The 23,375-nt window shown below is 42.4% G+C and overlaps 1 protein-coding gene across 18 annotated transcripts in view; it reads right to left on the bottom strand.

The window, feature by feature from the left end:
- unm_hu7910 (un-named hu7910) overlaps nucleotides 1-23,375 on the bottom strand; it is a 275,063-nt gene that overhangs the window by 143,384 nt on the left and 108,304 nt on the right. For 16 of the 18 annotated variants that reach the window (XM_072467685.1, XM_072467692.1, XM_072467682.1 and 13 more), the window contains 3 exons: nucleotides 18,276-18,368; nucleotides 15,393-15,461; nucleotides 12,611-12,715 (listed from right to left, as the gene is read on the bottom strand). In XM_072467685.1, coding sequence (XP_072323786.1) covers nucleotides 12,611-12,715; nucleotides 15,393-15,461; nucleotides 18,276-18,368 — 267 coding nt within the window. The remainder of the gene's footprint in view (nucleotides 1-12,610; nucleotides 12,716-15,392; nucleotides 15,462-18,275; nucleotides 18,369-23,375) is intronic. The other 2 variants (XM_072467698.1, XM_072467699.1) reach the window with 1 other exon arrangement.

Below are 23,375 nucleotides of genomic sequence, written 5' to 3'. Positions count from 1 at the left end.
AGAGATGGTCCTCAGATGGGCAAAGAAAACTCGGAGCAGTAGGTGGGAGAACACGGTGATCCGCGTATATCAAGATTGGAGTGCGGAGGTGGCGAGAAGGAGGGCAAGCTTTAATCGGGCCAAGGCGGTGCTGCACAAAAGGAAGGTTAAATTTGGAATGCTGCAGCCGGCAAGACTGTGGGTCACACATCAAGGGAAACACCACTACTTTGAAACGGCAGAAGAGGCGTGGACATTTATTGTCGAGGAGAAGCTGGAATAAGCGGGCTAGAAAATGAACTGCAAGCACAGATGTAACTGGATACAAATTTCAGCTTCAACACCGCAAAATAAGCATGGGAAACACAGAAGCAAACCACTGCCCAGGCACTGTATTTCCTTTTGCGTGCGTCATTTATTACTTATGTACAATTCAGTGAGTTCAGGATTATGGTACTTCATGTAGTATAAGTGTTTTATTCAGTGACTGGCTTGTGAGACCTCATTGTTGTGTTATTAAACTGGGGTATCATTTCGATCCTTCAGAGTATCAAAACCTGAACTTCAGAATTTTATTTTTCGGGAATAAAGAAACAATATTAATTTCGCCCAACTACTTCAAACTTCTAATCTCTCTCACCATCTACTTCTGCCCCCTAACCTTTCATCTTGTTTTCAATTCTTTTTCCTTCAGTGGATGTCTCCAATGCCCTATGCACCACTCATTATCCTGCCTTTCTATAATCATTTAATTCTCCCTGATGGGCATTGTATCTCCTTTAGGACTACCTGGAACATTGAACCGTACCCACAATCTAGACTTAACATTCTAACTGCAGAGTAGTCACTTGGCTCAGCGATAGTACTCTCACCTACTCCAGAAACTCAAGAGAATTGATGAGGGTAGTGCAGTTGATCTGGTCTACATGGATTTTGGCAGACTGGGTAAATAATAAAAATGGGTGGGCAGCACGGTGGTGCAGTGCTTAGAACTGTTGTCTCACAGTGCCGAGGTCCCAGGTTCGATCCCAGCCCTGGGTCACTGTCCGTGTGGAGTTTGCACATTCTCCCAGTGTTTGCGTGGGTTTCGCCCCACAACCCAAAGATGTGCAGGGCAGTTGGATTGGCCACGCTAAAATTGCCCCTTAAAAAATGAATTGGGTACTCTACATTTATTTATTTTTTTTAAATAATAATAAAATGGGAATGCTGCAAACTGGATATAAAAATTTCTTAATGGCAGAAAATAAAGGGTAAATTTTGAAGGGTGTTTTTGTAACTGCAAAGCTGTTTCCATTGCGTTTCCAAAGGACTCAATACCAGGTTTTTGTGGTATATCTTAAAATGATTTGGACATAAATGCAGGGGCATGATCAAGAAGTTTGCAGACAACACAAAATGTGGCGGTATGGTTGATAGTAAGGAGGATAGCTGTAGACTTCTTGAAGATATCAGTGGATTAGTCAGGTAGGCAGAAAAGTGGCAATGAAATTCAACCTGGGAATTTGTTTCTTTTAAATAGATTTAGAATAGCCAATTATTTGTTTTCCACAATTAAGAGACAATTTAGCATGGCCAATCAATCTACCCTGCACATCTTTTTGGGTTGTGGGGGTGAGATCCACACAGACACAGGGAGAATGTACAAACTCCACACAGACAGTGACCCGGGGCCGGGATCAGAACCTGGGTCCTTGGCACCATGAGATAGCAGTGCTAACCACTGCGTCACCATGCCACCATTTCAACCTGGAGAATTGAGAAGTGATGCATTTAGAGAGGTCAAACAAAGGCAAAGGAATGCACAATAAATAGGAGAATACAGAGAGGTGCAGAGGAAGTTAGGGTCCTTGGAGTGAACATCCACAGATTCTGGAGGGTAGCAGGACAGGTCAAAAAGGTGATTTATAAGGCATATGGAATATTTTCCTTTATCAACCGAGGTATAGAATATAAGAGCAGAGAAGTTATGCAGGAACTCTATAAATAATTAGTTAAGCCACAACTTGAAGTACTGTGCGCTGTTATGATTACCTCATTACACAAAGGATGTAATTGCATTAGTGAGGGTACAGAGAGATTTACGAGGATGTTGTGAGGACTTGAAAACTGTAGCTATGAGGAAAGTTTGGATAGGTTGGGGTTGTTCTTCTTGGAACACAGAGGAGGCTATGGGGAAATTGGATTTGAGATGCACAAAATTTTGATGGGCCCAGGTAGTGTGGATGGGAAGGGCTTATTTACCTTGGCAGAGAGGTCAGTGACTGAGGGGCATAGATTTAAAATGATTGCTAGAAAAATTAGAGAAGGTGAAGGAAGGTTTCTTCACCCAGAAGTTTGCTGGGGTCTGGAATTCACTCCCTGAAAGGGTGGTTGAGGCAGAAACCCTCAACTCATTTGAAGGCCGTCTGGAAATACACCTAAAGTGTGTTAACTTTCACGGTCAAGGATCAAATGTTGGAAAGTGGGATTATGCTGGGTGGTTTATTTTTCAGCTGATGCAGACACGATAGGCCAAGTGGCCTATTTCTGTGCCCTAAACATTATACGATTCTAAACATGAACACAACCTAATAGGGCAGAGTGTTACATTTAAACAGACTTGCATTTATATAGTACCTTGCACGACCTCAGGGCATCCTGAAGTTTTCATAGTATATAATGGACTTTTGAAGTGGACTGGTATAAAATAGGAAATGCAGCAGCCAATTTGAGCACAGCAAGCTCCCACAAATTTGTTTAATCCCTTCTCTCTGTAACCCTCCAGATTATCAAATTTTCCTCCCAAATGCCTCAATTGAACTTGCTTCCACCACACTCAGGCAGTACATTTCAGATCCTGACCATTTGCTGTTGAAAAAGTTCCCCCTCTGGTCACCGTTGCTTCTTTTGCCAAATCCTAGATCCTTCCAAGGGGGACAATTTTTTCTTATCTAGTCTGCGTAGACCAGTCACTATTTTGAATACCTCTAACAAACCTCCTTTCAATCTTCTTATCCAAGGAAACAAGTCCCAACCTCTCCAATCCATCTACGCAACTAAAGTTCCTCATTCCTAGAACCATTCTAGTGAATCTTTTTTGCGCTCTCGCTGATGACTTCGCATATTTCCCAATAGCTGGCATTCAGAACTGCTGAACCAGTATTCTACCCAAGTTAAGAGAACTTCCTTGATTTTGTATGCCCCAATAATTCAGGCTATGAATGCTATACCTTTCAGTAACTGTTCTCTCAATTGTCCTGCCACCTTCAATGTCTTGTGCACAAATACTCCCAGTTCTTTCCGCTACTGCACTCCCTTTAAACAACAATCTTTATTGTCACGAGTAGGCTTACATTAACACTGCAATGTTACTGTGAAAAGCCCCAAGTCTCCACATTCCGACACTTGTTCGGCTTCACAGAGGGAGAATTCAGAATGTCCAAACTACCTAAACAGCACATCTTTTGGAACCCTGGCGCTGTGAAGCCACAGTGCTAACCACTATGCTACCGTGCTTTAGAATTCTATATTGTCCAGAATAGAATTTTGTATCATCTCTCTGGGTTCTTAGTGCCAAAATGAATCACTTCACACTTCCTTGGATTAAATTTAATCTGCTACTTGCCTGCCTATTCCACCAACCTATGGGGCAGGATTCTCCACTATCCAGCGGGGCGGGCCGTACCAGCACCGAGGAGTGGCGTGAACCTCTGCGGCGTCTGGCCGCCAAAAGATGCGGAATCCTCCGCACCTTCAGGGGCTAGGCCGGCACAGGCGGGGTTGGCGCCGAAGGGCTTGCCGCCACGCAAACCGGCGCCGAAGGGCCTCCGCCGGCCGGCACGAGTTGGCGCATGTGCGGGAGTGCCAGCGTGTACAGGGCGTCATCCCAGCGCATGCGCAGGGGGGTTCTTCTCCGCGCTGGCCATGGCGGGCCGTTGCAGCGGCCGGTGCGGTGGGAAAGAGTGCCCCCACGGCACAGGCCCTCCCGTGGATTGGTGGGCCCCGATCACGGGCAGTGCCCCCCCCCTCCCCGGGGCCAGATCCCCCCCTCCCCGAAGACTCCACAGGCTGCCTGCAGAGCCAGGTCCCGCCGGTAAGGACCTGGTGTAATATACGCCGGCGGGACTGGACGAAAACGGGCGGCCACTCAGCCCATCACAGGACGGAGAATCACCGGAGGGCCCCGACCGGCGCGACATGATTCCCGCCCCCGCCGAAAAACCAGCGCCGGAGAACCTGGCATCGGGGCAGGATTCACACCGCCCGCCCCCCCCCGCGATTCTCCGGCCCGGGGGGAGGTGTCAGAGAATCCCGCCCATGATCTTTTGAAGTTCTACATTATCTTTTCACAGTTCACAATACTTCTAAGTTTGGTATCATCTGCAAATTTTGAAATTGTGCCCCCATACACCAATTTCCAAGTCATTTACATATATCAATTACAACACGGGTCCCAAAATTAACCCCTGGGAAACTCTGTAAACCCTTTGACAAAGAGTCATCCAGACTCAAATATTAGCTCCCTTCTCTCTGCACAGGTGCTGTCAGATTGTTCAGTATTTTCTGTTTTTGTTTCAGTTTCCAGCATCTACAGTAATTTGCTCTCATCAGCTACAAATCTTCCTGCAGTTTGAAAAGCATCCATTAACCATCACACTGTTTCCCATCACCCAGGCAGTTTTACATCGATACTGCTACTGTACCCTTTATTCATAAGTTCTATCTTTGCTCACAAACTGTCACGCACACTGTATCAAATGCTTTTTGGAACGCAATATACACAACAAAATTACCCTACTTGTCCCTCTTTATTAAGTCATCAATGAACTCTAGCAAGTTGGTTAAACACTATTTTCCCTTCACAAATCTATCCATATTGAACCTGTATTTGTCTAATGGACAATTAGTTTTATTTTGAATTGTTGTTTCTAGAACATTTCCCACTGAGACTAAACAGACTGACCTGTAGTCACTGGACCTATCTTTACTTCTTCTTTTGAACAAGGCTGCAACATTCAGAATTCTCGAAGTCCTCTCATATCACCCGAGTTTAAGGAAGACTGGAAAAATATGGCCAGTTCCCCCATAATTTCCACTCTCACTTCCCCTCGGTACCCACAAACAAACACACAAACTCACTGACATCAATCGTAAATTCACTTTTCCTTCTTCAGCTTAATCTCCATCCGTGGGTGGCACGGTGGTGCAGTGGTTAGCACTGCTGCCTCACGGCGCTGAGTGCACTGTCCATGTGGAGTTTTCACATTCTCTCAGTGTCTGCGTGGGTCTCACCTCCACAACCCAAAACATGTGCGGGTAGGTGGATTGGTCACGCTAAATTGTCCCTTAATTGAAAAAAAAAAAATTGGATACTCTTATAAAAAATGTTTTTAAATCTCCATCGTCATCCAGGACGTTAAGAATTGGTTTGCTAAACTGTTCTTCTTCATGGGAATATACCGTAACTGTGTCCGATCGACCTCTTTGTTAAAAGCAGCCCCTTGTTCAGTTACAGTTTGCCTGGCAACCTTTTATTCCAGTTTCTGACAGATCTATTTTTACCCCAATGAAGTTGGCTTTCCCCCAGAGGAGACTTTGGGGCCATAAAGATGGAGAGAAAGTGCAAGATTTCAGAGGATGTGCTGGGACTAGCTGCTGTCACCCATAGCCATGAACCAGGTCAGAGTGTGATATCAAAGGAATACAGGTAGGTGATTGCCTAGTGAGTATCTTACCTAACTATGGAATTGCAAGCGGGGACATTTCTTGAAATGATAATGCAAGAACCAACAAGGCTAGACACATACATTTTTAAAATTAAGGTAATAAGTTAACAAAAGCATAATAAAGATGGCAGGGACACAAGCTCAAGGTGAGGAGCAGGAGGTTCAGGATTTGAGGAAAAACCTTTTTACCCAGAGGGTGGTGGCGGTCTGGAACGCACTGCCTGGGAGGGTAGTAGAAGCAGGCTGCCTCACATCTTTTAAAAAGTATCTGGATGAGCACTTGGCATGTCGTAACATTCGGGACTATGGGCTAAGTGCTGGCAAATGGGATCAGGATTGGCAGATCAGGTGCCTTTCATGCGGCCATGCAGACTCGATGGGCTGAATGGCCTTTCCTGCATTGTATTTTTCGGTGATTCTGATATATGCTGCGGCTGCAATGTGAGAGTTTATGGATCTGCTGTACATCTGCAGTAAAGTGTCTGCAGCTGGAGGAAATTTGGATCAGAATCATTGAGTTGGACCAAATTAAAGTCACTACAATGTATCGGAGTGGGAAAAATACCTGGACACTGTCTCAGAAGGCAGTCCCTTAGGCTGAGATTGTTTGCTTTGGTCAAAGATCAGGCTCAGGAGGGTGTGACTACAAGGCAGGTAGGTAAGAACATAAAGAACATAAGAACTAGGAGCAGGAGTAGGCCATCTGGCCCCTCGAGCCTGCTCCACCATTCAATGAGATCATGGCTGATCTTGTGTGGACTCAGCTCCACTTTCCTGCCCGAACACCATAACCCTTAATTCCTTTATTCTTCAAAAAACTATCTATCTTTATCTTAAAAATATTTAATGAAGGAGCCTCTACTGCTTCACTGGGCAAGGAATTCCATAGATTCACAACCCTTTGGGTGAAGAAGTTCCTCCTAAACTCAGTCCTAAATCTACTTCCCCTTATTTTGAGGCTATGCCCCCTAGTTCTGCTTTCACCCGCCAGTGGAAACAACCTGCCTGCATCTATCCTATCTGTTCCCTTCATGATCTTATATGTTTCTATAAGATCCCCCCTCATCCTTCTAAATTCCAACGAGTACAGTCCCAGTCTACTCAACCTCTCCTCGTAATCCAACCCCTTCAGCTCTGGGATTAACCTAGTGAATCTCCTCTGCACACCCTCCAGTGCCAGTACATCCTTTCTCAAGTAAGGAGACCAAAACTGAACACAATACTCCAGGTGTGGCCTCACTAACACCTTATACAATTGCAGCAGAACCTCCCTAGTCTTAAACTCCATCCCTCTAGCAATGAAGGACAAAATTCCATTTGCCTTCTTAATCACCTGTTGCACCTGCACACCAACTTTTTGCGACTCATGCACTAGCACATCCAGGTCTCTGCACAGCAGCATGTTTTAATATTTTATCATTTAAATAATAATCCCTTTTGCTGTTATTCCTACCAAAATGGATAACCTCACATTTGTCAACATTGTATTCCATCTGCCAGACCCTAGCCCATTCACTTAGCCTATCCAAATCCCTCTGCAGACTTCCAGTATCCTCTGCACTTTCTGCTTTACAACTCATCTTAGTGTCGTCTGCAAACTTGGACACATTGCCCTTGGTCCCCAACTCCAAATCATCTATGTAAATTGTGAACAGTTGTGGGCCCAACACTGATCCCTGAGGGACACCACTAGCTACTGATTGCCAACCAGAGAAACACCCATTAATCCCCACTCTTTGCTTTCTATTAATTAACCAATCCTCTATCCATGCTACTACTTTCCCCTTAATACCATGCATCTTTATCTCATGCAGTAACCTTTTGTGTGGCACCTTGTCAAAGGCTTTATGGAAATCCAGATATACCACATCCATTGGCTCCCTGTTATCTACCGCACTGTTAATGTCCTCAAATAATTCCACTAAATTAGTTAGGCACGATCTGCCCTTTATGAACCCATGCTGCGTCTGCCCAATGGGACAATTTCCATCCAGATGCCTCGCTATTTCTTCCTTGATGATAGATTCCAGCATCTTCCCTACTACCGAAGTTAAGCTCACTGGCCTATAATTACCCGCTTTCTGCCTACCTCCTTTTTTAAACAGTGGTGTCATGTTTGCTAATTTCCAATCCGCCGGGACCACCCCAGAGTCTAGTGAATTTTGGTAAATTATCACTAGTGCATTTGCAATTTCCCTAGCCATCTCTTTTAGCACTCTGGGATGCATTCCATCAGGTCCAGGAGACTTGTCTACCTTTAGCCCCATTAGCTTGCCCATCACTACCTCCTTGGTGATAACAATCCTCTCAAGGTCCTCACCTGTCATAGCCTCATTTCCATCAGTCACTGGCATGTTATTTGTGTCTTCCACTGTGAAGACCGACCCAAAAAACCTGTTCAGTTCCTCAGCCATTTCCTCATCTCCCATTATTAAATCTCCCTTCTCATCCTCTAAAGGACCAATATTTACCTTCGCCACTCTTTTTTGTTTTATGTATTTGTAGAAACTTTTACTATCTGTTTTTATATTCTGAGCAAGTTTACTCTCATAATCTATCTTACTCTTCTTTATAGCTTTTTTAGTAGCTTTCTGTTGCCCCCTAAAGATTTCTCAGTCCTCTAGTCTCCCACTGATCTTTGCTACTTTGTATGTTTTTTCCTTCAATTTGATACTCTCCCTTATTTCCCAAGATATCCACGGTCGATTTTCCCTCTTTTTACCGTCCTTCCTTTTTGTTGGTATAAACCTTTGCTGAGCACTGTGAAAAATCACTTGGAAGGTTCTCCACTGTTCCACCATAAAGTCTTTGCTCCCAGTCTACCTTAGCTAGTTCTTCTCTCATCCCATTGTAATCTCCTTTGTTTAAGCACAGAACACTAGTGCTTGATTTTACCTTCTCACCCTCCATCTGTATTTTAAATTCCACCATATTGTGATCGCTCCTTCCGAGAGGATCCCTAACTATGAGATCCTGAATCAATCCTGTCTCATTACACAGGACCAGATCTAGGACCGCTTGTTCCCTCGTAGGTTCCATTACATACTGTTCTAGGAAACTATCGCGGATACATTCTATAAACTCCTCCTCAAGGCTGCCTTGACCGACCTGGTTAAACCAATCGAATGTAGATTAAAATCCCCCATGATAACTGCTGTACCATTTCTACATGCATCAGTTATTTCTTTGTTTATTGCCTGCCCCACCATAATGTTACTATTTGGTGGCTACTCCTATGGGTGACTTTTTCGCCTTACTATTCCTGATTTCCATCCAAATGGATTCAACCTTATCCTCCATAGCACCGATGTCATCCCTTACTGTTGCCCGGATGTCATCCTTAAATAACAGAGCTACACCACCTCCCTTACCATCCACTCTGTCCTTCCGAAAAGTTTGATACCCTCGGATATTTAACTCCCAGTCGTGACCATCCTTTAACCATGTTTCAGTAATGGCCACTAAACCATAGTCATTCACGATGATTTGCGCCATCAACTCATTTACCTTATTCCGAATACTACGAGCATTCAGGTAAAGTACACTTATGTTGGCTTTTTTACCTCTGTTCTGAATCTTAAATCCTCGATCAGTAACCTCTCCCAAGTTATATTTCCTCTTAACTGTTCTCCTAATTTTCCTTGTCGTTGAACCCATATCTTCATGTAACAACCTGCCGCGTCGCTTACCATTAATGTTTTCACTTCCCGTTTTATTCCTTTTAGTATTCCTGGTCCTATTCACTGAGCTCCCCTCAGTCACTGTACCTTGAACTGGGAACTAGAATGTAGGAGGAACCTCAATCTTTGCAATTGTCCAACAGGTTTGAGTTTCTTGCAGCTTGTAAGGATGAGAGAGGAGGAATAATAATGGACTGTGGTACATAAAACCATTTATACCAGGGTGAGTAAAGAAGAACGTAGGGGTAACAGGAGACAGTATAGTTAGAATAGACACAGTTCTCTGCAGAAGTCCAAACAGCTGTATTGCCTAACCAGCGCTGGGGTTCAGGACATTTGATCTCAGCTGGAGAGGAATGTACGGGTGGGAGGGGAGGATCCAGTTGCCGTCGTCTACAAAGGTACCAATGACTGGTTAGGACTAGGAAAGAGGTTCTGCTTAGCAAATATGAGCAGAAACTCAAAAGGGTTATAATCTCTGGATTATTGCCTGAGCTGCGAGCAAATTGGTGTAGGGTAAATAAAACTAGGGAGTTGAAAGCGTGGCTCAAAAGATTGGTGTGAACGAAATGGGTTTTGATTCATGGGACACTTGTACCAGTACTGAGGAAAGTGGGAACTGTACCATTGGAACGCTCTTCACCTGAACCCTGCTGGGGCCACTGTTCTGGCAAGTTGTATAACCAAGGCAGTAGAGAGGGCTTTAAACAAAGAGTGGGGGTGAGGTATAATGTGGTAAATTAAAGGGAGAGGACAATGAGGGAAAGGTAGCAATAAGGGTAATGATATATCAGAGTATGACAGGAAGGGACAGAGGGTACAAACTTGAGTTAACAGCAAATAATGGTAGAGTTCACAAAAATAGCAAAAAGACAGAACTAAAAGGCTATCTATACGAATACTCATATTATTCATAACGAAACAGATGGAATTGTCAGCTCAAATAAAAACATACATGTATGACCTGATAGCCATGAGAGAGACATGGCTGCAAGGTGGCCAATGCTGGGAACTGAATATTCAATGCTACTTGACATTTCTGAAGGGCAGGAAATTCTGAAAGGATGGTAAGGTGGGGTAGCTCTGTTAGTTAAGGATGACCTTAGTTCTAAAGATCAAAGTCCAGAATCAGTATGGGTGGGCATAGGAAATAGCAAACGTAGTAAGTCATTTAGCAGTCAAGTTTACAGACCTCCGAACAGCAGCAAAATTATAGTATACAAAAAAGGAAGAAAAAGGTCTTTTATTAAAAGCACGGCAATAAACATGGGTGATTTTAATGTACGTATACTTTGGATCAGATCAACAAAGAGTTCATAAGAGGATTTTCAGGACAATTTCCTTCAGCAGCATGTTCTATAACCAGCCAACCTGAGCAGGCTAGTCTAGGCTTTTTAAAAGGCAATAAGGAATGATTAATTAATGACCTCGAAGTAAATGAAACTTGATAGTGATCATAACATAATTGAATTGATTATTCAATTTAAGAGAAGAATGGATCTACGACTAAAGATTTAAATAACGGAAATTACAAGGACAAGATGATGAAGCTGGCTAAAGTGAACTAGTAAAATAGGCCAAGAGGAAGTTCAGTCAAATAGCAGTAGCATACATTCAGCATAGATGCATTCCAGTGAAAAAGATTCTCTGAGATAAACGCACCACACGGCTCATTACAGAAATCAAAGATAGTCGAAAGAAAAAGCATATAATTCTGTTAAGATTAGTGGTAGGTCAAAAAATTGGACAGACTTTAAAATTGGAAGATAGGAGCATAATGTAGGAAAACGTGAATACGTCCACTTTCACAGGAAGAATAGAAAAGCAGTATAAGGTCTCTGTGCCCTGGTACACAAATGACTAGAAAGGTAATGTGTTCATTGCAAGTGATGGGAATCTTTGTGAAAATGGTATAGAACATTGTTGAGACCACATCAGGATTAGTATACAATTTTGGCATCCTTATGTGAGAAAATATATGACAGAGCAGGTTCACTAGATTGATTCTGGAATGAAGGGATTATTTTAACACGAAAGGTTGGGCCTGACTCCATTGGAGTTTAGAAGAATGAGAGGTGATCTTATTAAAACATGCAATTCTGACAGGAATTGACAAAGTGAATACTAAGATGTTTCCTGCTACAGGAGACACTAGAATTACGACAGTTTAAAAATAAGGAATTTCCATTTAAGATGGATACGAGGAGAAATCTTCTCTCAGAAGGTCGTTGGGTCTGTGGCATTCTCCTCCCCAGAGAGCAGTAGTCAGGGTAATTTAATATCATTTAAGATAGATTAAACTGTGCCACCGTACCCCCACCGTGTATTCAGGAACATTTAATACCCAGGTAATCATATATGAGCTTCTGTAGTGAGCACGGGTAAGCTAGTTACCACCAGTAGGAATCACAGCTGAGGCTAATCCGGAAATGTTTAGCTACGATCACATGCACTTTCCAGCATTCACCTCTGGATGACAAGAGGGAGCCCAGACTAATTTTCTTACATAAATCCACGGGCGTTATTGCTTTTATTTCAGCCTTTGCTGACAGATAATGCAAATAGGAGCAAATAATTCAACTTGCGATCTTGCTGGTCTGCACCACTTGGAGGTTCCCCTTCAAGTCACTCACCATCCTCACTTGGAAATACATCACCGTTCCTTCACTGTTGTTGCGTCAATGTCCTTGAATTCACTCCTTAACAGCACTGTGCGTGCACCTACACCTCAGGAATGGAAATGGTTAAAGAAGGAAGCTCTTCATCACCTTCTGAAGGACAACTAGGGATGGGCAATAAATGCTGACCTAGCCAGCGAAGTCCATAACCTGTAAACTAATTTTAAAAATTCATTGTATTTTTAAAAATTAATTTAGAGTACCCAATTCTTTTTTTTCCAATTAAGGGGCAATTTAACGTGGCCAATTCACCTAGCCTGCACGTCTTTCGGTTGTGGGGGTGAAACCCACACAAACATGGGGAGAATGTGCAAACTCTACACGGATGTGACCCAGGGCCGGGATTGAACCTGGGTCCTCAGCGCCACAATGCAGCAGTGCTAACCACTACGTTACAGTGCCGCCCTTATAAACCTGCTGGATTTTAATGGATTTCCACTCTGAAAATAATGACTCAATTCTTAAAAGTCTCGCAGATGTGGATACATCATTGTTGAAATATACTAACCAATGAGAATTCTGTACCTATTTCACCTGTGTAAAAAATAAGTTTGTGAAAGCTCACCTGCTTCACCATCTTCTGAATCTTCACCCCTGGCATCAAATTCATTTGGCTGTTCCTCCATTGGTTCATCTTCCCTTGGTTCATCTTCCCTTTTAATTACCTCTTCTACATAATTATGAAAAAAAACTATGTGTGCTTCTAAACCTTGTATAAATGGCAAATTCAAAGTTTGTATCCAGCTAATTCTGAACACCGAAGATTCTAATTATTTAGTACTTTCAAATTAAGGTGCTTATAAAAAGTACAAAAATGTATCTGAAAAATAAGAGTTAAACACAAGAGCGGGACTCTCTGTTTCTGAGCCTAAGCGTTGATGCAGATGCAGGATTCAGGGACTTTCACGATACACGGGGCAGCACGGTAGCCTTGTGGATAGCACAATTGCTTCACAGCTCCAGGGTCCCAAGTTCGATTCCGGCTTGGGTCACTGTCTGTGCGGAGTCTGCACGTCCTCCCCGTGTGTGCGTGGGTTTCCTCCGGGTGCTCCGGTTTCCTCCCACAGTCCAAAGATGCGCAGGTTAGGTGGATTGGCCATGATAAATTGCCCTTCGTGTCCAAAATTGCCCTTAGTGTTGGGTGGGGTTACTGGGTTATGGGGATAGGGTGGGGGTGTTGACTTTGGGTAGGGTGCTCTTTCCAAGAGCCGGTGCAGACTCGATGGGCCGAATGGCCTCCTTCTGCACTGTAAATTCTACGATGATCTACAAAACTGGTGCCGAACCTGGATCGATTGAGCAACCATGAATATCATAGAATTTACAGTGCAGAAGGAGGCCATTCGGCCCATCATGTCTGCACCGGCTCTTGGAAAGAGCATCCTACCCAAAGTCAACACCTCCACCCTATCCCCATAACCCTGTAACCCCACCCAACACTTTGGGCAATTTTGGACACTAAGGGCAATTTATCATGGCCAATCCAACTAACCTGCACATCTTTGGACTGTGGGAGGAAACCGGAGCACCCGGAGGAAACCCACGCACACACGGGGAGGACGTGCAGACTCCGCACAGACAGTGACCCAAGCCGGAATCGAACCTGGGACCCTGGAGCTGTGAAGCAATTGTGCTATCCACAAGGCTACCGTGCTGCCCCATGGAGGGGCAAAACACAGGCGCCACATGGAACACAATCGATTTCAATGAAAAACAGTGCGGGATTCGCCGGGTCCGTGATTGACACACTGGAGGCTGACAAGCTGCATCAGCATATACACACTTCACGCCCCACCCACACCATCCCAGCCAACAAGATGGCACTGGTTGTGCTGGAGCACGCCCATATAGCTGATGGGTCGGCTGGGGCCAGGGGACACCGAGGGAGATGGCCTGGGGGGACACCTATATGACCTGTGGCCCTCAGTTCACAGTGGGCAGTCAGCAGCATGCGTGGCTCCATGGCTGCCTTGCCGGCTATGGCAATGGTGTTCCGTGCCCATCCACTCCGACACCACAGAACACCTACTGGCCAACCCCGTTACTCCCCCTGGCTCTAGCTGAAGTGCCCCGGCCAGCAGCACTACTGTCAGCAAACTATGGCGGTGTTGGACATTTTCCGTACCCTCTCTCTCTACCTCCCTCTGCAGCCACGACACTGGTGTCATGATTTTTAAAAGCTGAAGTGAACCATGCCGTCGGGTACCCGGCCCATCGGAGGCAGAGCATCGCGGAAGCCCTGGAGAATACCGGGTCAGGACTGCTAATGACATGCAAATGGTGCTTACTGTGTGTGTTCTGGACCGTATTGACGCAGCTGTCGAGGTGACGGAGAATTACGATTTGGTGTCAAATCGGCGCCTGCTGCGATTTTGGTGTCGGAGCCTATTCTCCGCCCAATCGAGTTTTGTGATTTCGGCGTCAGCCAACAGAGAATCCCGCCCAAATTCTTTCATACCCTATATATGATTCACATATAAATATTTAATATTTGGTTGAATTTTTTATAATTCCCACCCCAAAAAGCCCAAGATTTTAAAAAATCATTACATTTTGTCGGGCGTTTTGTACTCATTCCAAACTACAAGTGAAAACCAAACCTCTGCTGACATCATTTCCAATTCATGCCAAATCCTATTAACCCATCACACACATGCTTCCTGACCAACACTGAAACATACTACAAGACAGGCAATTTTAAAATCCCTCCATGGTCTTGCTCCTCCCCATCTCTGCAACCTCCTCCAGGCTTACAACTCACCTGGATTTTTACACAACTTCAATTCTGGCCGACTGCACTTCCCAGATTTTCATTGCTTCACCTCTAGCAGCTTTTACGGCCAAGACTTGATGCTCTGGGATGCTCTCCCAAAATCCCCCTGCCCCTCTCCTCAAAACCTGCCTCTTCAACGGGCTTTTGGTCACCTGTTCTAAAATCTCATGTGAAAGTGCCACATTTTTGTTTGATGATGCTCCTGTGAAGCTGGTATGTTTTTATATTGTGATAAAAGTGTGAAATATATGCAAATTGTTCTAGATTAGAAAACACCACTACTTTTGTGTTCTCATTCTTCTGATCAGCACCACCATACGAAGCTAAAACAGGGACTCTAAGCACCTTTTCACATCTAATTGAAGTAGTGTGACCTTTCATGGGATCCTTTTCAAGAGGCAAAGCAAACTTGTGAATTCTTCACTGATTATGCAACTTTAGTAGAAGCAACAGATCAATTTATTGATTCCTAAAGACTCAACAGTGTTTACATCTTATTGACTTTATTCCTTAAATCTTTGTTAATAGTGTTCAAGTTCCGAAATAATACTATGCTTAGAGTAAAAAAACCTACCTGGAATGGGTTTAACAGACTTCGGAGTCATACTTGCGGGTGTCGATTGAATTTCTTCTTTGTCAGCCTCTAAAATAATGTATTTGTTCAAACAGCTTCAATTTAAATAGTCCTGTATTTAATAGCTCGTAATGAGACACAATGTTGCATTATTTATTTTATGCTCCTCAAACTTTTGATAATTCACTGCCTGGTATTTACTGAGCCACAATTTCCACATCTGCATTGAGATAGCTGATGCTAGGTTGGATTATTTTATAAAAAGGTGAGTTACAATTGGTAATCAGTTTAGGGAGATGAATGGCACTCTTGAATCGTTCGCATAGTTGCAACTTACTAGAGGTATTCATTCAACTTATACTGGTCACAAACTGTACGCCAGTCAATAATGATGAATGCTGAAGAATGATTGGGTCAGCAAGAGGCAAAGAGTACAGATTTATTGAAGTGACAGAAACGGCTTAAATGCTTTTATTTGTGCAAGTACATTTGGAATAAATGTGATAGCTAGATGTATATTCAATACTGAGGATTCAAATATTACAAAAATATGGCGATAAACAGAACATCGGCTAATTTGGAGTCAAAATAATATAAAACGTTGAAGAAGTAGAATAGCATCATTAGTAAAAATAAGTTAAAGAGAAATTCAGGGGAAACTGAAGAAGCAATATTGGTAGAGCTAGTTATAGATTGGTAGAAACTAGTGATATGAGCAGCAATGCAATTGACTTGTATTATTCCATGTAGAAAGCTATTGCTCATGGTACACAATGCAGAAGATTGAAGGTTGCAGTGATGATTGGGTGGGAAATGAAATTTAATAATGTAAGTTGAAAGCAGAAATTATTCACCTGATAATACCCCAAATAATCTAAATGTAATGGAAAAATATTTTAAAATCCTGAGTATTCAGAACAACTTCTTTAATGTCAACAGCCCAATTTCAATAAGATTCAAAGAAAAATGGTGCAATGGCAGAATTTAGAATTTACAGTGCAGGAGGCCATTCGGCCCATCGAGTCTGCACCAGCTCTTGGAAAGAGCACCCTACCCAAGGTCAACACCTCCACCCTATCCCCATAACCCAGTAACCCCACCCAACACTAAGGGCAATTTTGGACACGAAGGGCAATTTATCATGGCCAATCCACCTAACCTGCACATCTTTGGACTGTGGGAGAATACCAGAGAACCCGGAGGAAACCCACGCACGCACGGGGAGGATGTGCAGACTCCGCACAGACAGTGACCCAAGCCGGAATCAAACCTGGACCCTGGAGCTGTGAAGCAATTGTGCTATCCACAATGCTACCGTGCTGCCCTAATTCTTGAACATAATTTTTCACATCAGTCTTGAAAATGCCGACTAATTCATGGGGAGAGCATTTTAGCTCTGAATTTAAAAGCATGTGTGAAGAAATATCAGTAAAGCTTCTATTAGGAGCATGTCCATAGCATCAAATGCGAAGCAATCATTCCCTCTTTAACCAAAAAAAAGTTAAGCGTGGTACAATAGTCAAAATTACAACTATTGAATGGTTTTCTATACTTTGAATGTAAAAACAGCTGTGGCAATTCAATTTTATTACAGTAGTTACAGGTATTTTTATATTAAAGCTACATGTGCATGAATCATAGCTATACCAATGGAAGTCTTTAAAATTATGAAAGGTTTCGATGGAATGGATACAAGGAGAATGTTTTCTCTTGTGGGGAAGAGAATGTTTTCTGTTGTAGGGAAGAGCCTAACTACAAGTCATCAATATAAGATGGTCACCAAAAAATCCAATCAGGAATTCAGGAGAAACTTCTTCAACCAGAATGTGGAACGCAGTGGTAAGTGAATAGTATAGATGCATTTGAGTGGAAACTGGACAAGCATAAAGAGGGAAAAGGGAATGAGACGGTTCTGATGGTAGATATAGATGATAAAACATCAGCGCTGAGGTCCTGGGTTCAATCCTGGCCCTGGGTCACTGTCCAGGTAGAGTTTGCACATTCTCCCCATGTCTGTGTGGGTTTCACCCCCACAACCAAAAAAGATGTGCAGAGTAGGTGAATTGGCCATACTAAATTGCCCCTTAATTGGACAAAAAAAAGAATTGGATACTCTAAATTAAAAATAAATAGATGATAAAACATGGAAGGTGGTTCAAGTGAAGTTTAAGCACCACCATGGATAGATTGGGCCAAATGGCCTATTTCTGTACTGTGTATCCTTTGTAATGCTGTACTCTGCACCAGTCATTTGTTAGCTAATGAAACAGCAAGTTTATTTTTCGTAAAAAACTTAGTACAGCACCTCCTAGAACAAAAAAGGTATACTAGATGTTCAATCTGGATGCTCATAACTGTTAGGAAGACCCCATTAACCTTTAGAGGTAACCAGCTTTGTAAAGATGGGAAGGGAAAATCAGGACCTAACAAAAATGTAGGGCTGGATTCTCCATCAGCGGGATCTTCCGTTTCGCCGGCAGCGAAATCATGCCCACGGATTTCCCGACGGCGTGGGAGTGCCCACAATGGGAAACCCCATTGACCGGCTACCAGGACGGAGAATCCCGCACCAAAAAAGGGTGCAGCGGGACGGAAAATCCTGCCCGTAGTCTTTAAGGTTTGAACTTGTATATTTTAATTCATTCTTCCCCCAGCAATGTTGTAATACGGTTCATTGTTTATTTTATACCACAGTCTGGTAACTTATTAAAAGTTAAATCATTTTTCAAGCTTTGGTTTTGCAATTTCAGAATGCAGGGATTATTTACCCAGCATTCTACCCCATGTACTTCCATTTTAAAAATGCTGCCAAACTCTTATTTTTACAATAATGTTTGAGTATCCAATCATGTGAGACTTTCATGTAGTGGAATATCAAATTACCTGTCTCTACGAATGTATGCACCGATGGCTGAATTGGTTCTTCTTCCTTCCCAAAATGTTCAGCAGGAACAGGTCCTCCTCCATCTTTCAACCCTGTTTTCAAATGCCGAAGAATTTCATAAAACAACAGAAGTTGTAGCAAGTCCAGCTCAGCCCAGATCAGCTGGGCTTCTTAAAATTGGAAAATACCCAAGACCTTTTTAAGCGTATAAATTGTGCTATGCTACCCTCACCAATTATATTGAGAAGTGGATACGCATTTTACAGTCATTAGTTGAAGCAAGACATCAGCAGTGCTTCACATTTTTACAATATGATTTTGTTACTGGTTTCTCAAAACAAGTTGGAAAGAAAATGAGAACAACTTCTTAAAGCTTTTATTTCAGACCAAAAAAGTAGGATGCAAAGAAGAGAGACACACAATCGCATACACAGATCAAAATTTTGCATGACTGACATTGCTGGCAAATTTGAATAATTCTGGTTGCATAATTCAAAGATATGCATACTTCATTCAGCTGGTAAAATAAATAATGACCAAATATGTATAGGTAATGCATTGCAAAACTACTTACTGGAGGGCATCACTATTTAACAATGCTAAGAAAATCTACACCCATTGCCAAGCAGCACAATCTTGCATAACCTCAACTGCAATCAACTTGGAGATACCAATTACTCCACCTAAAAGTAAAACCAGTGTCATGCACTTTTGGACGTAACAGGATATCAATACTGTGACCTTCGCGATCCATACCGGCCGGCATTCGCAACTCACCATTTTTTCTCATCTTTAAATGAGGTGAGCTTGGGCTTATATTCTATAGTCTAGAGTAGCGAAGAATGAGAAATGATCTTGTTGAAACAGGCATTATTTTCTGGACTCTAGAGCAGACGCAGGATGTAAGTTTACCTCAGATGGGTGGTTTACAGCGTTGGGATATAGTCTGCAAATTACAATGCGACAATTTTAGACATAGATGTGGAGGAATTGCTTAACTCAAAAGTTGTGTGAATCTTTTTAATCTCTAAAATTCACTATCAAAGAGAGTTCTGCAGGCTCAACCATTGAGCATATTCCAGACAGATGCAGGAAGACTGAATTGAATTTTTAAAAAAAATCTTCTCCTGGGTCAGCGCGCTAACCTCAGGAGAAGGCAGTGTTCTTTCTGGGCTCGCGCACTGATGAGCGGGCATGCATGCGCAGCTTGCCTGCATCTTTAAAACCGGTCGTGGCTGTCATTTTTAAAGCCGCTCGTAGCTGACATTTTTAAAAGCCGTCTGCTGTGGCTGTAGCGCCTGAATTCCCATGATCGGGAACGCCGCGATGGATGGCTCCACGACCCTCCCGACACCTGCCTTCGGCCCACCTGGGGGTCGAGACCCAGACTTTGAAAATGCCCGAGTTAGGCCACATTTGGAATATTGCATGCAGTTCTGGTCGCCACACTACCAGAAGGACGTGGATCCTTTGCAGAGAGCGCAAAGAAGGTTTACCAAGATGTTGACTGGTCTGGAGGGTGTTGGCTATGAGGAGAGGTTGAATAAACTCGGATTGTTTTTGTTGGAAAGACAGAGACTTTGGGGGGGGGGGGGGGGAAAGAGAGAGAGAGAGAGAGAGAGAGAGAGAGAGAGAGAGAGAGAGAGAGAGAGAGAGAGAGAGAGAGAGAGAGAGAGAGAGAGAGAGAGAGAGAGAGAGAGAGAAGAGATAGAGGCCTGATTGAGCTCTCCAAAATTATGAGAGGTATAGATAGGGTGAATAGTCAGAAGCTTTTTTCCCCCCCAGAGTAGAAGACTCAATTACAAGGGGGCACAGGTTCAAGGTGAGCGGGGCAAAGCTTAGGGGAGATGTACGGGGGACGTTTTTCATGCAGAGAGTGGGTGCCTGGAATGCGTTGCCAATGGAGGTGGTGGAGGCAGGCACAGGCTTAGTGGGCCGAAGAGCCTGTTCATGTTCTGTATTGTAATGTTCTTTGTACTTTTATCAATTCCCTTGAAAATTAAAATTTATCACAAAACCAAATTAAATGTTAAAAAGTTTCATTCCAAACTGTCGCTCTTAAATAAATCCCCTCCGACAGGGATGAAAATTGATGTAAACTACTGTTCAGCTTTTCCTTTGACATAGGAACGGAGAAATGTTGGATGAAAAGTTCAGTTTTTATTTTCTGTGCCAAAAACCCACATGGAATTTTTTTTTAAAAAAAAATCTTCGAATGACATTTTTCACAAAATGAACTTTAAAAAAAAAAAAATATGTATTCATCACAGCTAGAACTCTATACATACAATTGTCTTTTCCATTGCCTTGTCACGGATTTTAAATCAATAAATGCTGAGCATTGATGCACACTATGTAATAAAAAAATATAAATTGTGACTATGGCTTAAGAAAAAGGAGCTGATTTACATAATTAAGATGAGAACCACTACTTCGAGTCATTCCAATTTTGAACCAATGCAAGCAATTTTACCAAATCCTGCAAAAATATGAAGAAATTATTTGTTAAACCAACAACAGGATCACCTAATTCGCAATAATTGCAAGATAAACAGATGGATATATTAGCTGGGAATGGAACGTGCGTTTCAAAACAATTACGAGAAAAATGGAACAAAAATACTTAAGAATGTTAAAACAAATAAACCTACCATGCAATTTTAAAAATGATTTGAAGTAAACAAATTATAGGCCAGAGTTATAATTACCACAGTAGAGTTGATGCAATTATTAATACCGTATTTACCAAAAAGTTATGAGGAAGAAGTTAGTGTAAGTTTTACAAAAGCCATACAAGTGTTCAACATACTACGGCCAGATAATGCAGTGTTGAAAGTGATGGTCTGTTTTAGATGGACGCAATGATTCAGACGAAATAACTGAAAAAAATTACTTCATAATTTTGCTGATACATTTCTGCTGACCTTTCGTTGGTTCGGCCAACAGTGACCGTTCGTTGGTTCGGCCAAGTTGTTTTGGTCTAAGGGTTTGTGGAGCACTGGTGTTCAAATATATTTGATAAGCAACAACCAGTAAGCCATTTCTTACTCTGGCAAAATGCTTGTAAATTTATTATACCAACAAAATTATTAATGCAAATAAACAAAAAATAAAAATCTCCATCTGAACAAAATTGGTTTCTATTGCAGTCATTGGGAGTGACTTTTTCAAAAAATTTTGTGACGATTACATTTACTTCAAAATTCTCAGCATGTATAGGCTTATAATATAGGCCAAGGAAACAGTGTTTTGACAATAGTTAGAAGCAGCTAAAAATGGCCAATAATAAAAATGGATAGGTGTGTTGCAGCAAAAATAATTCATCAGATGAATATGATGCATGCAGCCTAGCTGCTTCATGTAAAAACTGATCTACATTGTAGCTGTTGCTCAAGTATACAAGAGTGCAAATCAGCAATCTTAAATTGTTACGTCCCAGCATACTGAGCATGCAGTCTAACCCTCAAATCATGACTAAAAATTATGAGGATAGTTGCAAATTGGAAAACGCAAGCTAATAAATACCCAAGTTAATTGCTTCAGTTGAGAGGTATTGATCGGAGCATCTTCACAAACTCTGAAGCTCAGATTTCACATTTATGCAAAAGCTGCCAATTGAGAACACTGCGGCATTTCTAATTCAGAACATGCTATTCTTTCAACAAGTTCATAATTTTATTCTATTTGTTCCAAATATTGTTTCCAGTAGTAAGTGCTCAGCTAAGAATAAAGGCAAAATGGCAGCCAATGAAATTTCCAAATATTAAAAATTGGTAGCTGGCAGCACTTTTCGATTTGTAACTTTTAAGTTTCAGGATTAGTACTTTTGCTAAACACTTGCTGATTGTCAGGTGTTCTACTTCTTCAATTGAGATTTGTTGCCAACACATGAAACATGCACCGGGGGAGGGGAGGCACAATATATTAGATCTTGTAGCAGTAAGGCCCCACTCCTACAAAATGACTAACTAGAAGCATGATGGGAAATTTGGCTAGCTTTGAAATTACTTATTTAGAGAAGATAGCAAAGTGCAAAAACAGGAAACTCTTGACTGCACAAGTCGACACCTTGACCATATACCCCATCAAGGCGTATCTGGAACCAGACAGGTCACAAAACCTTAACCAGAGACCTCAAAGCTCATATCGACTAAAGGAGGACAAGACATCTGAAAACCTCACATACGGCATGTAGCGGAACACCAAGGACATGACCTCTTCCACAGAATACGCATACAGAGCAGCATAAATATTTGAGCTCCAAGGTAATTTCTCCAGCGGCAACCTAGGACTAACCTTGCAGATTCAACGCCCCAAGTGGAAAAATTCAGAACAAAGGACTTTTGGAGAAGAAAGAACCTGACCAGTTCTAATGAGATAATATAGACGTGGCCAAAGCAGAGTCTTGGCACAATTGTGATTATTTGTAAAGAAGAATTACATGCATAGCATTTTTTTATTGAAGTTTATGTAATAAGTGTTGAATCATAAATTAGTGTAGAGCATTTGTTTGATAACGAGAAGTGTTGGGCCTCTTGGTACAGCAACTAGGAGGTTCAAAACCCTCCTGTGGCACCCTGTATAGATATATCAAAATATTTAGAATAAAAATGGAACGGTAGTCAAGTTCACAACCCCAAAGTTTTAATCGGTTCTCCAGCTGTGAGCTGATCAAAGGCTTGAAGGGTGGGTAGAGAATGGAAATTTATTGCTCCCAACGTCAAACTGGGACACGAGGGAAGAATGCTGGCAGATGTAATTACAGGGGTAATTAATTACTAGTAGCAGGAGCAAGGTCATGCCACATAGGACAGTTGTGGAGTGAACATGCCCAAAACTGAACCGCAGCAGATTGAGCTGGGGGGTCAGGAAGGCAAATGCAAAAAAAAAAAACCTTGGTAACAGGGAAGTGGAGTTGTGGAAGGAAATCAGATTTCATCGTAATAAATGGCAAAGTAGACTCAATGAGTTAAACGGTTTAACCCTGCACCTAGTTCTTGTGGTCTTCAACTACTCCAAAAAGGAAAGGGGGATATGGGTGCAGTGACAGAAATAAGGGCCGGTCCCCAGCGATTCTCCGGGCCTCGATGGGCTGACGA

This window comes from Scyliorhinus torazame, chromosome 11 (genome assembly GCF_047496885.1).
Source record: "Scyliorhinus torazame isolate Kashiwa2021f chromosome 11, sScyTor2.1, whole genome shotgun sequence".
NCBI classification, from domain to species: Eukaryota; Metazoa; Chordata; class Chondrichthyes; order Carcharhiniformes; family Scyliorhinidae; genus Scyliorhinus; species Scyliorhinus torazame.
This window is presented reverse-complemented; position numbering and strand designations above follow the sequence as displayed.